The 14,580-nt window shown below is 33.3% G+C and overlaps 3 protein-coding genes across 16 annotated transcripts in view; 1 reads left to right on the forward strand and 2 right to left on the reverse strand.

Moving 5' to 3' along the window:
• Positions 1-7,558, forward strand: part of LOC123706679 (dmX-like protein 2) — a 50,755-nt gene extending 43,197 nt beyond the window's left edge. For 5 of the 14 annotated variants that reach the window (XM_045655999.1, XM_045656007.1, XM_045656000.1 and 2 more), the window contains 11 exons: positions 216-406; positions 1,751-1,859; positions 2,836-2,919; positions 3,428-3,488; positions 3,731-3,963; positions 4,353-4,422; positions 4,515-4,589; positions 4,800-5,017; positions 5,577-5,682; positions 5,877-5,979; positions 6,416-7,558. In XM_045655999.1, the coding sequence (XP_045511955.1) occupies positions 216-406; positions 1,751-1,859; positions 2,836-2,919; positions 3,428-3,488; positions 3,731-3,963; positions 4,353-4,422; positions 4,515-4,589; positions 4,800-5,017; positions 5,577-5,682; positions 5,877-5,979; position 6,416 (1,251 nt within the window). In that variant the 3' untranslated portion in view covers positions 6,417-7,558. Of the gene's footprint in view, positions 1-215; positions 407-1,750; positions 1,860-2,216; positions 2,280-2,835; positions 2,920-3,427; positions 3,489-3,730; positions 3,964-4,352; positions 4,423-4,514; positions 4,590-4,799; positions 5,018-5,576; positions 5,683-5,876; positions 5,980-6,415 lie in introns of all 14 variants that reach the window. The other 9 variants (XM_045656001.1, XM_045656011.1, XM_045656008.1 and 6 more) reach the window with 7 other exon arrangements.
• A 155-nt stretch (positions 7,559-7,713) lies between these two features.
• Positions 7,714-11,807, reverse strand: LOC123706681 (isoleucine--tRNA ligase, cytoplasmic). Its single transcript, XM_045656014.1, has 4 exons — positions 11,606-11,807; positions 11,420-11,525; positions 11,142-11,343; positions 7,714-11,036 (listed from the first exon to the last, which is right to left on the reverse strand). Exons 1-4 carry the CDS (start codon positions 11,737-11,739, stop codon positions 7,906-7,908), a joined length of 3,573 nt encoding a protein of 1,190 aa, XP_045511970.1. The 5' UTR covers positions 11,740-11,807; the 3' UTR covers positions 7,714-7,905.
• A 1,501-nt stretch (positions 11,808-13,308) lies between these two features.
• On the reverse strand, positions 13,309-14,238 carry LOC123706686. The gene is made up of 2 exons (XM_045656031.1): positions 14,067-14,238; positions 13,309-13,973 (listed from the first exon to the last, which is right to left on the reverse strand). The coding sequence occupies exons 1-2, from the start codon at positions 14,096-14,098 to the stop codon at positions 13,415-13,417; spliced, it is 591 nt and encodes a 196-aa protein (XP_045511987.1). The 5' UTR covers positions 14,099-14,238; the 3' UTR covers positions 13,309-13,414.
• Between the last annotated feature and the right edge of the window lie 342 nt (positions 14,239-14,580).

Below are 14,580 nucleotides of genomic sequence, written 5' to 3' on the forward strand. Positions count from 1 at the left end.
AATTATTTTTTTTATTTTTAAATAATCATATGGACTGAAATTTGTTAGACAACCCATATGCAATATGCAATATACTATAACTATTTCTATTAAGATACATAATATTCTGATTGACACGTTGTCTTTATGTCTCCCAATACTTTTTGTTTATCAGGCTGTAATTTGGACCATAAATATATAAGAATATTTTTATTATCAATGCATTATTTACACAGGTAGGAGGTGGCCTCCTGGCAGTAGCAACAGCACGCGAGGTGCAAGAGATGGACGTGTCCCTCTTATTACGCGGAGGTGCTTGTTGGGCTGAAGATGAATGCGAAGTAGATCTACTCGCGTTGGCCTCTGACCCTGCAGCTCTACCTGATACCGGCTTCCTGCTGATACAACATCATGATAAGTCAGTCTTGTTAGTTTAAATCGTTTTATAATTGTGGAGTTTGGATTTTGAATGATTTTTGTGTTATTTTGAAACTTTAACAGAGAGTCAGCTTGTTTTAGTTTGTATTGACAGTTTTAATATATTTGAGTGTCATTGTCAATGGAATATTATTTGTGTAATGAAAGTTACTTTAAATAAGTTTTGAAAGTGTTGGTGCTAGATAGGGTTTTATTAGGTCCTTTAAGTAAGTCTTTTCAAAGAAACTGCATCTTCTGGCTATCATATCATAATATTTATCAAAAACTTTGAAATCATAACTAAAACTTTCCCGTGTCTAGTATTTAATATATATATATACAGGGTTTCCCAAAATTCGACGTCAAGTCGAAATTTTCTCATAGGTAATGCCACACCAGTTATCAGAAAAATTAAAAAAAAAATAAGTCATGTATTTTTGAAGTTATGGATATTTTTTTTTTTATTCCAGAAAATGCACACCATGTGACAGTTTTTTCATTCCTGTTGTTACAAATATTTACTTTTTGCCAATTTTTTTCTCTTACATCATCCCGAATAGTGTTTTATGTAACCTATGATCCTAAACTCTGTGCTGATCACTCCAACTTTAAGGAAAATGTCATTTTATACCGTACCAAGTTTTCAAAATTAATTTTCGCACTACTTCAACTGATCGTCCTGAAAAAAATACTTTACTACTCCAGTTTGGCAAGTAGCTTTAAAAGTTAGCGCGGATTCTACAGTGGTATAACACTGAGTCCATTATTTCTTAGATCGGCCATAAGATTTTTTTTTTGTTAAACAAAGTCTGTTTTTAACAATCTCTTTGAAATTACAACAAATGTTTCTAGCGCACCCAAAACGTTCCTAATGACCACAGCGTGGTTTAAATATACAACAACAACAACAACAACAACACTGCTCATATATATATATTATGAGCAGTGTTGGCCTAGTGGCTACAGTGTGCGATTCTCATCTCTGAGGTCGTAGGTTCGATCCCCGGCTGTGCACCAATGGATTTTCTTTCTATGTGCGCATTTAACATTAGCTCGAACGGTGAAGGAAAACATCGCGAGGAAACCGGCTTGCCTTAGACCCAAAAAGTCGACGGCGTGCGTCAGTCACAGAAGGCTGATCACCAACTTGCCTATTCGATTAACAAATGATCATGAAACAGATACAGAAATCTGAGGCCCAGACCTAAAAAGGTTGTAACGCCATTGTTTTTTTATAAATATACGGTAAAAATTTCATTACAAGGTCAATGCCACCTTTTTTTTTAAATGTTAAAGCAAGTTTTATTTGGATTCCTCGGATTGCTATTAAGGGCTAACTTCACTTTCCGTTTAGGGGCAACAGTGGTTCTGTGCCTGGAACAGGAAATACTTCTCCATTGAATCCCAACGCACCACAAGCGCCTGTCGGAATGGCCGGCCAGACGGGAAGGGGAGCTAGCGTGGTTAGTTTTTGAATGTATATTTATTGACGTTCCCTTAATTGTAGCATAATATTCCTTGTCTGGTTTGGATTTCTTCTAATTCAAATATACATATACACTTATACACTGCGGCGGATTACTGACTTAAAAAAACAACTGAAGTTCTTTGACAGCAAGTCTACTTTTACAGGATTTACGTATTAAATTTAATGCGGTGATAACAGGTGAGAAACTAGTTGCTTATAATTTTTTATTTCAGATGTAACTAACACGCGCTTGTATAACTTAGTTCCCTTATTTATTTATCCACGATACTAATTTTATGGTATTAACTTTTAACTAACAGTGTAAATAACAAAGGATAAATGAACTCCACAGCACGAGCGGCGGGCAAGCCTTATCGCCACAAAGCCAAGTGGGCTTGAAGCGTACATAGTCACAGTACGTGAACGGTATATTAACTAACAACATTCAATTGTTGCTAATGGAATTGAGTGAATTAATGTAAAAAGTGTTATTCTCAAAATATCTTGGACGCCAGTACGATACTAGCATAAGTTTTGAGGCGTGTTTTGTTATTAAGTTTATGGTTTGTTTATGTCCCATTTGTACCCTCAAAGACCGGCAACGCACATACTAAAAATGAGTGTCTATGGGCTGCGATGACTGCCCTTTTTGGGCGTTCCGCAGGCTCGTTTGCCCCCTATAATATAAAAAAACTGTGGAGGTTTTTAAGTTAATAATTCATTTTTTTTTTGTTATACACGATTTCAGTACTAATAAAGCCACGACTGATTGATCCATTAATTCACTCGATTATTATCCGCTGGGTTTATGGTTTGGTGTGGGCAATTTGTAACGTCTTGCGTGTCGCCTACGCGCTTCGCTTAGTTGAACTTCAAATGGAGGAGAGTAAAGAGAAGTTCCAATATCCCAAATGGTTATCAAATGAGGTATGCGAAGTTTTTTCGTTGAAAGTATTAAGTCTTGACCACAGGTGAAAGGATTGCAGTTCCCGGGTTGCCACGACGCGAAATACTGTCGTCTGGTGCTACATCGCTCCAAGCTTCTCATGAAACCGGTCAGTGACTACCGAATGTCCCCTTTTTCTTTAATGAAAACTCCCGTCTCCCGTTTTACCTTTGTCCATACTACCACCGTCCCGCACTTGGCCAGATGCTTTCATTAGAAGTCGTCTTTTCTTTTACCTTTCATCGAGATCATTTTTAATTGATTTGACATTTTTGAAATTTTGCTTTCACCGTGTCGTTTGATTTTAGCTCCAGATTTTTCATTCAGTGTTCTTTTATTTTACTCACGTCATTTTAGATATTGGAACTTTTTTATTTTGGCATTTGATTTCGTCTGCTGGCTGCACAGCAATTTGCTAACATTTGTTGTTTTATACGTGCTCGTATTAAGTTTTCGTTGTGTATTTTATTTAAACTAATTATTAAAAATTATTGTAATCTATTTTATTGCTGTTATGTAAACACCTATACATTTTATATGTGTTAATAAAATAAAGAGGTGTTGGCTGCTTTGTCAATTCCTCTTATTCGTCACTTTATACGTATATTTTTATTTAGGTGTTGAAGCATAAAATTGACAACATTAAGCGTATGGCAGCGCACCCTTCACAACCATTATGTAAGTTGTATTTATTATATAGTAAACCAATTCAAATTGGCAATTAAAACTTTTTAATTTATATGAGTGCTAGCTTAGCTAGGGAATAACTAATCGTTAAAGATTTTAAAAAATTATCAAAAAAACAATATTTTTATTCATGTAGGCTATGTACCTCTGAGAAAAAGATTCGTAAGCGTGATGCAGTTTGCCAAATTTCGTACCAGGCACCGGGATATCATACTAAATATTATCTGTTTTAGACTTGACGGGAGGTGCAGACGGCTCAGTCCAACTATGGGAGTGGGGCCATCCCTATTGTGTATGGTCTCCACGCGCACCTGGCGCTTTTGCAAAAGTAACCCGGGTACGATTCTCGGACTATGGAAATAAGTTCGCGGCATCAGATGCGGATGGCAATCTTGCAATGTGGCAATTGCAGCCGTCCTCGAAAAATGGAACCAGTCAGCCGCAAACACCACCGAGGCCATTCTTTGTAAGGAATCCGTTTTAAATATTAAATTTTTATTCAATATTAACGGGCTCTCTAGCCACAGGACTTTAAAGCACTCAAACATAAAACAAATTTTATTTAAAAGCACAAAAGTCATTGAAATAAGCGCAGAATGCTACTTTCTCGGGATTTTTTGTATAAATGATAAATGTTTTATGTCCAGTAAGTTTAAAGCTAGTAATATAATATACTCGTATCTGATGTAAACGATGTTATGTTCCCATACCGGTTTTGGGGATTGATCTAGGGTTTTAAATTTTAGAGAGATATATATATAGATAATAGTAAATCATTCAAAAACGGTAGTCCGCGTCTAGAGATTCCTTTAGTTTCTATAACATTATATACGAAAATAATTACCTTATTTTCAGACTCACCAGTGTCATAGCAAAGGAATTAGTGACTTTGTTTTCTTGGGTTCCTGTAGTTTAGTAGCAACGGGTAAGAAAAATTAATATACCTTTTAGATATAAAAGGGAAAGATGTACAATTTCCCCTTCATGATATGTTATTTAAAAGTTAATTCTTTACAGCCGGTCACAGTTCGGAAAGTAAAAACGTGGCTATCTGGGATACTTTGATGCCGATTAAGAAGGCTTTAGTTGTTTGTAAGTATATTTTAATATTATATGATGATATGGTTTTATAAACTTTAAAAAAATAATAATTTGTATACGATTTTATTTTACAATAGCAACATTATTTCGTATTAACGATCTTGAATTTTTAGTTCTTTATTAAGGAATAATACTTGAACTGATTCCCTGCAAAAAAATATAATAGTTCCATTAAGATCCTCGTACACGTGATATTTTTAGCGTGGACGTGCCACGAAGGCGGCGCCTCGTGTGTCGCATGGGCAGGCGGCACTGGCGCATTGGTCTCGTGTGGGCGTCGAGGCGACGTGCTCGTTTGGGACTTACGTGCACGTGCACCAAGACACAAGTTGCACGCGCATCACGCGCCCATTAAGTGCGTGGCGCTCTCACCCAAAGAGGATTATTATGCTATTGGCGCCGCCGATGGGGACATTAAGGTACGCGTACATTACTTTTTAAAATCGTTAATTTCCCTTAGAAAATAAATTACCCAAAACAATTTCTAGTAAACATAGAACATGGTTTATACAGTGATATTTATTTAACAATATTTTAAATTAAGACTAGAACTATTTATTGCGTTCATTATTCTCGGTTTATTTTAATAAATACATTACCAGTAGAACCTGATCATGAATTAAAATAGATTTTCTTACTGCTGAAGATGTATGACATCCAACAAAAAATATAACAGTAAGAATAAACATTTCCCTACTAACTGTAATGATACAGACAGGCTCTGAACAAATCTCTGAAAATTAAAATATCTTTTATTCATATAGGAGTCACAATGAAAACCTATAAGCGTCATTAAGAAAAAGATGTTTTTCGAAATTTACATTTACTTCCAGTTCTGAAAGAGCTTAGATTAGATAGACGAGAAAAACTGGAATTAACTTCATCATTCTTTAAATCGCCAAGCTTTTTTTACAAAATTCGTAAGCAAGTATCGTGCTCCTCGTCAGCAAAAAAATTAACAATAAGTAAATTTTTTAGGTGTATTCGCTCGCGACGCATCAATTGTTGCATACATTCGCGGGTGAACACGCAAGAAGTTCCTTCTTCAAACATATTGGACAAGGTGTCACACAAATACATATTGGTAAGGAATAATTTTTATTAGACTTAATTTTATCTCATAATAAACTTAAAAAGGATTGCAATTTGAATTTATTACTTTATTATTAATATATGTATATCGAATCCTCAGTAGAGGCATTGCATTATAATTTTAAACCACAAGCACTCAATTACGGCGGAATTATTAAAAATGTCCATTGGCCTTTTTTTTTTCAGATAATGGCGGCCGTTTGTTCTCGTGTGGTGCAGATGGAACAATGAAAGTGCGCAAGTTGCCGGAACGAGATGCGCCATTGCATCACGCGCACTACACTACTTAGTGAGGGAATCTTATTATTCAGTTCGCTATAACTTGCTTTTTCGATTCATACTTGTTAAAAGAAAATCCTTTCTTCTTACATTGCGATGTTTTCAAATATGATAAGTTGAGACTTGGAAGAATGTGTTTACTATTTATTCTTACCTAATTTAAGATTTAGTATCAGCAGCTTTGTTATAGATACAAAAATACCTCTTTTACTTACCTGTCCTCTTAGACTAATACAATTATTTATTTATATCGTATATATTCAGAATAGTATAGAGAAATATTAATTTTACTATAACTCGAGTTGAAACTTCTCGAATATACCACATTTTCGCTGGATAACCGGACCAATATCGAATCATGGGTTTCATCTGTCAGATATATGAGGGGTAGGAATATTACAGATTCAGTATGCTTCTTTGTTATAGTTATATTTTATAATTTCCAGGTGATCGTTAGGAAAAAATAGAGGGTAGATAGGAAAAAGGAACGCGCTCGGCCGGAGTGATCGTGTTGTTGTTGTTCGTGTTACATGTACCCTAGACTAGTCACCGAGTAGCCCATAATTTAGTCTTATATGAATCTTTAGTTCAATTGTATAATTTAACCTCTCCTAGACGAGGTCTATTTATCCCTAATGATTGTCGGCCTAAGGGAAACAGTCCTGTGTGCAATCCCTCGCTGTCTTATGATTCCGACTAAGTCGAGCCTTCTATGAGATGTGAGCTCGCATTTAATGTATCTTGTTGACGCATAATAAATATTTTAATATTTCTAATTGTCGTCGTGGCTTAGTATGTGTATTTAAATAATTATTCTTATAATCTCTATCAAATATTGTTCAGTCTATCTCATTGGCATTCTACATTTAATAACGTTAGGTGTAAGTGTTGCTCCCCCTTTAATCTATTGAGTGTTGTTCAATGGTCCATATTTCTCCGTATATATATTTCGCGAGCAATAACAGAAGCCTCGGAAAACAGTATTAAGACATGTGTGAAGGCTGCGAAATATGTTTTTAAATTATATGTTGTGATGTGATAGTTGAAGGTAACAGTAGCATTTTATTCCGATTAACTCAGATATTAATCAAACATATTTTGACTGTCTTATTTCCATTCGCAGTTCTGTTACAATATTTCCAATGTTTAGCTAAAAGACAATTTCTTAGATATTGTTTTTATTTAATTGTATTTTAGGATTATTATTATTTAGTAACCAAAGTATATGCGTACGTAATATTCACATTGAAACAAGTTACCAAACGTTAGAAAGTATTTTTTTTAACCGCACAATATTTTTGTACACTCGCGTGTGCATGGCCGTTTCCTTTGTTATTTGCAATGTGCTACACGAAGAAGTCAATATACAGATTTAAAATATAAATAACAATTCAAATCAATTCTTTTTACATATTATCTACAAATGGTGATCAAGTTTATTGTTACATATTATTTTATCTTGGTAAATCTTTTCTTTATTATCAATCTTGTTAATATTTGTACATACAAGATTGTTGCATCACTTATTTAAATTATTTTATTATAGAAAAGATAGTTCAATTTTATTATGAAGCCACACTATATCTGTGTTATTATTATTAAATTGTGAACATTGTATTTAAATGCTTATTAATTTGTTTTATTTATGAAAGGACGTTAAAATAAAGGTTAAATCAAAACAATGCGTTTTATTCCGAAAACCTTTTTATATATATAAGTAACTAAAATAAAATAAAAGACCTCATGCAATAATTTAATTTATTAGTACGAGACAACAATAACAGGTAAAACACACTTTTTAAGACTTCAAATCAGGACTAAAACAATAATATAGATATAAATGTTGATACTGAACAATATTGTTTTTACTTAAAACGCTTCTGTCCAGTTCAAAAGGATTGAGTTCAAAGTAATGAGATAATAATAATAATGCTTGTTAGTTCGTGACCGTCAATTTGCCTCTTGGATTTTCCAAAAACATTGTCGCAGTTTTTGTTCCATTCGCAACATTAACAAATTTACAATATGGTATATTTTCAGCATCTACACTTATAGGTTTCGTTGGAGAAACAACTATTACTTTAGTATTAAGGTCGACTGTATCCTTAACTTCACCTCCATCACACCATAAATAAAACTTCATACCATATAAACCAAACAAAATTTCAATTTCCTTGTAAAGCTTGTCTATGTTTAAATATTTGTTTTCCTTGTCTTTAAGAAGAACACTACCATAACTTGTTTCAGCACCAAATCTTGGGGATATGTTTTGAAGAATGACATTTGCCCAAGGATTTGCTGGCATTTCCACATCCTTTCTCCAAGTTATAATCAATTGTAACTGAGAGCCTTTTAATTCTTGAGTTTCTTGGATTACAATGGGCTTAGATGGTGACAACTCTTCAATTGGTTTTAATGGTGCCTTCACAGTGGTTTCTATCAACTCGCGATGGCTTTTAATAATTCTCAATATGTCACTAGTTTTATTAACAGAAAAATAAACATCTACTTCATCGGTAGGCACAAGATGAGCTTTCTTTCTTAATTTTTGAACCCTATTAATTATTTCCCTTGAAAAGCCCTCATCCAGCATATCTTGGTCTGGTGTTACATTAAGCAGAATTAATACATCATTATCACTATGGGCCTCATATTGTTCATTGCCTTTAGCTTGAAATATTATTCTTACTTCTGATACATCAATATGCTGACCAGCAAGTTCAACATATCCATTTGCAATTAGCTTTTCACAATCTTCATTGTTGAGATCTTTCAATGCTTGAGTGACTGCTTTAAAATCTCCTTTCAATCGAGCACCCAGAATCTTGTGATCCGGTTCAGCTCTGAGTGTGATACCATACTTTTCTTTATCACTTGATAAAACAACTCTCTTTACATTCATTTCTTCCAACACAAATTTTAATAAAGAGTTAATATCATTTAAATATGTCTGATCTTGATGAATTATTACCATTTCTGGCAAAGGATACTTGATCGGAATAGTTTTTCTGTCCCTTACTACTCTGCCTAGCTCTATAACAGCTTGCATTCTTTCCACAGCCCGTTCAATATCGGAATCTACTAAATCCAGTTTTGGTTCTGGTATCATGTTGAAATGAACACTTTCCAAGGAATCACCAGGCAACAACTGTCTAAGTGTCTTATACATGAATTCAGTCAGGAAAGGAGTGAATGGTGCCATTACACGGACCATGTCATATAATACACCAAACAAAGTATCTAGGGCTACTTGGCAGTCTTTTATACCATTCTCACCCTTTAGTCTTTTTCTATTCATTCTTACATACCAATTGGTTAAGTTGTCAATAAACTTGGTTAGTCTTGGTACAACTGTATATAAATGATATGCAGCCATTTCTTTAGTCACAAATTGAATAAGAGATTGTGTAAATGAAGTTATCCATTTATCCATGACATTTACCCTTTCTGCTTTTTCATTGAATTTATATATTATTTTATCTTCCTGAATAATTCTTTCAACATTTTGCATCAAAAATCTAAATGCATTATACCAAGGCAGAAACACATCTTTGATAACATCTCTTACCCCATCCTCTTTGAATCTTAAGTTCTCTGCCTTGACTACAGGGGAATTAATAAGGTATAATCTTAATGCATCTGCACCATATTTTTTTACTACATCAAGAGGGTCGGGATAATTCTTTTTACGCTTAGACATTTTCTGTCCATCAGAAGCGAGAATTAAACCATTTGCAATCAAGTTTTTAAATGGTGGCTTATGGAATAGTGCAGTAGACAGCACAATCAATGTGTAAAACCACCCTCTTGTCTGATCAATTCCTTCAGCAATGAAATTAGCAGGGAAAACTTCTTCAAACTCCTTTTTATTTTCAAAAGGATAATGACACTGGGCATATGGCATAGAACCCGACTCAAACCAACAGTCAAAAACTTCTGAGACTCTCTTCAAAGGTGGTTGACCTGGACGAGAAGATGGAATTTCCAGGTGATCAATGCTCTCCCTATGTAGGTCTTTGATTTCTTTCCCTGTTAGTTCACTTAACTCAGCAATACTGCCAACACATATTACTTCTTGTTTATCACTAGAAATCCAGAGGGGAATTGGTGTACCCCAGTAACGGTTCCGGCTGATAGCCCAATCTCTAGCTTCTCTTAACCAGTTACCAAATCTTTTTTCTTTTACAGATTCTGGAACCCAATATGTGGCTTCACTTGATTTTAGAAGGTCTTGACTCATTTGTTCTACTCTAACAAACCAAGAAGGTACTGCCTTGTATAGAAGAGGTGTTTCTGACCTCCAACAGAATGGATAGCTATGTTTCACTTGTCCTGAAAGCACTAATCTGTTACGAGCCTTCAAATTTGCAATTATATGTTTATCTGCATCTTTAACATATTGACCAATAAAATCTTTGACTGGTTCTATAAATCGCCCACTTGAATCTACAGGACAAATGATTTCTTGATCTCTAGTAATGATACCATTTGCTAAACAAACTCTAAAATCATCCTCACCAAAATATGGAGCTTGATGAACAATACCTGTACCAGAATCATCAGTAACATACCCATCTGTCAACACTTGGTAAGCATTAGGGCACTTCCCAACAAAATAATCAAATATAGGAGTATATTTTAGCCCTTTTAACTTATCACCTGGGAATTTCTCAATTATTTCATAATCATCAACATTTTTAAAGATAACTGGAAATCTACTTTCTTGCAAAACATACATTGTTCCTGTAGCTTTTTCTTTTACTTTGAGGTAAGTCAATTTAGGATTGACACAAAGACTCAAGTTACTAGGAAGTGTCCAAGGTGTGGTAGTCCATGCTAATAAAGAAAATCCTTCAGCAGTAGGAAAAGTTATTACAACTGTGGGATCAACAACGTCTTTGTAATTTTGTCCAGACTCAAAATTTGAGAGGGGCGTAGAACATGCTGTGGAGAATGGCATTACTTTCACACCTTGATAGACTAGACCCTTATTATATAGCTCCTTGAAAACCCACCATACAGATTCCATAAATGATGGGTATAGAGTTTTGTAGTCATTTTTAAAATCTGAAACATTTAAAAAAATAACAGAAACAAATTGAAATAAAATATAATAGCTGGGCTTCATAAGTCATTCAAATATTAAATTACACCCATAAAAATTGATCTTACCTATCCACCGACCCATTCTTGTAATGATCATTTCCCACTCCGTGGCATATTTCATGACGATTTTACGACACTCTGCATTGTACTTATCAATTCCCATTTTAGCTACATCTTCAGGTCCCTTTATTCCCAATGACTTATCAATTTCAAATTCTACTGGTAGGCCATGGCAATCCCATCCAAATCTTCTTTCAACATGGTAGCCCTACAACACATTCCAGGATTTTAGCTAAATAGTTATCAAATTGCCCCTAATTAATATTATATTCGGGTAACTCTACCTTTTGATGAGCATATCTTGTGACAACATCTTTGATGGTGCCTGCAAGAATATGTCCATAGTGTGGAAGACCTGTAGCAAAAGGTGGACCATCGTAAAATGAGTACCTGTAATTTTAATAAAAATTTATAGTAAACAATAAAACTTTTTATCTTATTGCAGTCACATTCTAGCAACAATAGGTTACCTCTGTTTATTTTTTGATTGCTTCAAACATGTTTGAAAAGCATCTATGTCTTTCCAGAATTTCAATACGTTTTCTTCTTCCTTTGGAAAATCTATGTTCTCTGGAACTCTAATTATTTGACTTGGTAAAGACATGATGCAAGAGTATTTTTCTCATGCCGGATTTTGCCACGCCAATGCCAAAAATCAAGATGCAAATCACTTAACACTAAGCGCAAATGCTAATGTCAAAACTGGTTGCTTATTGTCAGCCATGACAATTAAAGTCACAAAATTACAGTCACAGTTATGTAGTAACTTAGTAATAGTTCTTTGATAATGGAAACAAAGAACATTGACCCTTCTTAATTTTTTAAGCAGTTTGTAATTAGGGGCATGAGACAAATTTGCTTGGCGTTAATGGGTCATCGCTGTTGAAAAGTGATTTTGTCTCAAGCCCCAGATTAGTTTTCTCATATAGCCATTTTATAAAAAAGAATAGCATTTTGTAAAGTTTAAGCAAAATTTAGAGCATATCAAATCATATATTGTTTGCCCTTTAAAAAAACAAGTACACAACTTATTAATTTTTACTTCTTTGGCTTAACAAGATAAAAATCTTTTTAATTTTTTTATAGACTTGCAACGAATATTCGGTTACTATTCGGTATTCGGCCTATTCGGCTGCTTTTATTATATTCGTCCGAATACCGAATATCTACATATTATTCGGCCGAATACCGAATACTTCAATAATGTATTTGTCATAGAGAAATAATTGGCAAAATGAAAAATGTAAATCTATTGATTACGTATATATTCATATTTTCATTTCCGATATAATCATTTAAGTAGTCATTGGTACATAAAACAGGCATTTTAACTAGTTAAGAAGTTAAGATTTTTTCTATGCATTTGAATTATTTTCATAATCAAAATTTAGAAGGGGAAGGTTATGGTGCAGAAAGACAAATTTTTCTGCATTTTTAGGAAGTAGTTTACTTCTTTTTTTTCTCGTAGACCATCCCAGCTTCAGAATAAAGGCGCTCTTAATAAACTCTACTTCCTGGCGCCTGACAAATATTTTGCTGCAATTTTAATCAAACACGGCAATTCAAAATTCACACCATGTATACGGGTTGTCATGACGTGATATATTACTAATATTTAAGAAAATATTCATAAGTTTTTGGCGCTAAAATCCAGCCGAATACTTTTGCCCTGACTTACGTTCAGGGGCCTCGCCGAATATTCAGTATTCGGTATACTTCCGAATATACTATTCGTTGCAAGTCGAATTTTTTAACTTTCGCCTTATTCTACGTTTGTAGAAAAAACGACACTAACAATAGAAACAAGTTATTTAACACATTGAAAGTTCTATTATATCGCATTATTTAGTTAAATAAAGTTTATTTAAATATCACAAAAAAAATATTTCTACTTAAATTAAAGAAATGGACAGTTTTTATTTTAAAACATTGCCTAAATGCTAACTTCATGGTGTCGGTTTTTTGTAACGGTGTGCGCGCGCATAAAAATTAACTTTCATAATTTTTCCCTAACGCGCCAAAAGAAGAATAACTTCAAAAATATTTGAAAACTGCAAATAATAAGATATGCTTTGTAAAAAGTAGTATTATTATAGCTTATGTTTTCAGACAGGCAGACAACCAATTTTTAATTTATGTGAAATAGTTTTTGTATGAAGTAAGAAAACTTTACTTACTGTTGAAAGATAGTTTATTTTCATTTACATATTAATATTGAAGGCACTCTACCTAAAAGACATTTATAATACCTAACAAAATATTCAATTAATCCTCCTAATTTATGGTAGTATTAAATTATCTAATTCATTTTGTATTGATTCGATTTGAAGAAATATTGACTGAAGTTCTGGGTGTGTTAACTCAACCTCCAAGTCATTCCTGACTCCATTTATCGTTAAGTAAGCTTTCGGCACTTTACATTTTTTATGATAAATAGAGCTTATTTCTGCATTTAATTTCCAAGAAAAATCCGGATCATCATCAAACTGGTCACCTTTATTAGTCAACTCAGTGAGAGTGTTATTTGTTTCTGCTGACCATATTTTCACAAATATATCTGCTTTCTCTCCTTTTAAACCAACCTTTGTCAAATCAATTTTTAAATCAGATGGCATAAATATATATTTGAAAATCTTTTTGAATATGTAGATAATAGTTTTTATTGATAAAAAAAGTTGATCTGATTCCACTTTAAAGATTTTTTCCAACTTTGTTTTCTCATCTTCACTAAAAATATTATCTGTTTCTTGGGCTCTTAATTTCATAACAATTCGTTTGAGAAATTGTTCAAACTTTGTTTCGTCTAAGGCATTTACGACCGATAGACCGTTGCTTAAACTGAAAAATAAAAACACATTCAACAACTTTGGAAAAGGTACAATGAATTTAGAAGTGCAAATGAGAATTTTAGGCTTATCATTTTATGTATACCTCGGTGATACCTTGATCCAATTAGACTCCATCACTATAAAGAAATCCTGGTTTTATATGAAAATAAATCAATATGTATTGACTATAACAATTGTTAAATTTTAAAAGTAATTAGATACTCGATGAAATATGAAATGTCTATTTTGGACATATCACTTTCAAGATAATTCAAATAATGTTTAAAATCTGAATTTTGGACTTTAAAGTAAAATGGTAATTATTAAAATTAGTGAAATAAAAATAGTTTTCAAGTTTAATTCCTATTCGCAGAAGTTAATAAGTTTCTGTCAAATGTCACTGACATTTCAATAACGTCAGTCAAAAGTATTATGGAGCTAATACAAAGGATACGATAATATTTAAAATACACTGTATTCTAATGTACACATTTCGAAAAATCTTCTCAGTAGCTAAGAGTTTCATCTACGACTAGTATCTACTACAAAGTATAGAATAAAATAATATTTTAAAGACGATACGCCATAGAGATTAGAGGTCCTTAAGTTATTTATAT

This window comes from Pieris brassicae, chromosome 3 (assembly GCF_905147105.1).
Source record: "Pieris brassicae chromosome 3, ilPieBrab1.1, whole genome shotgun sequence".
NCBI lineage: Eukaryota > Metazoa > Arthropoda > Insecta > Lepidoptera > Pieridae > Pieris > Pieris brassicae.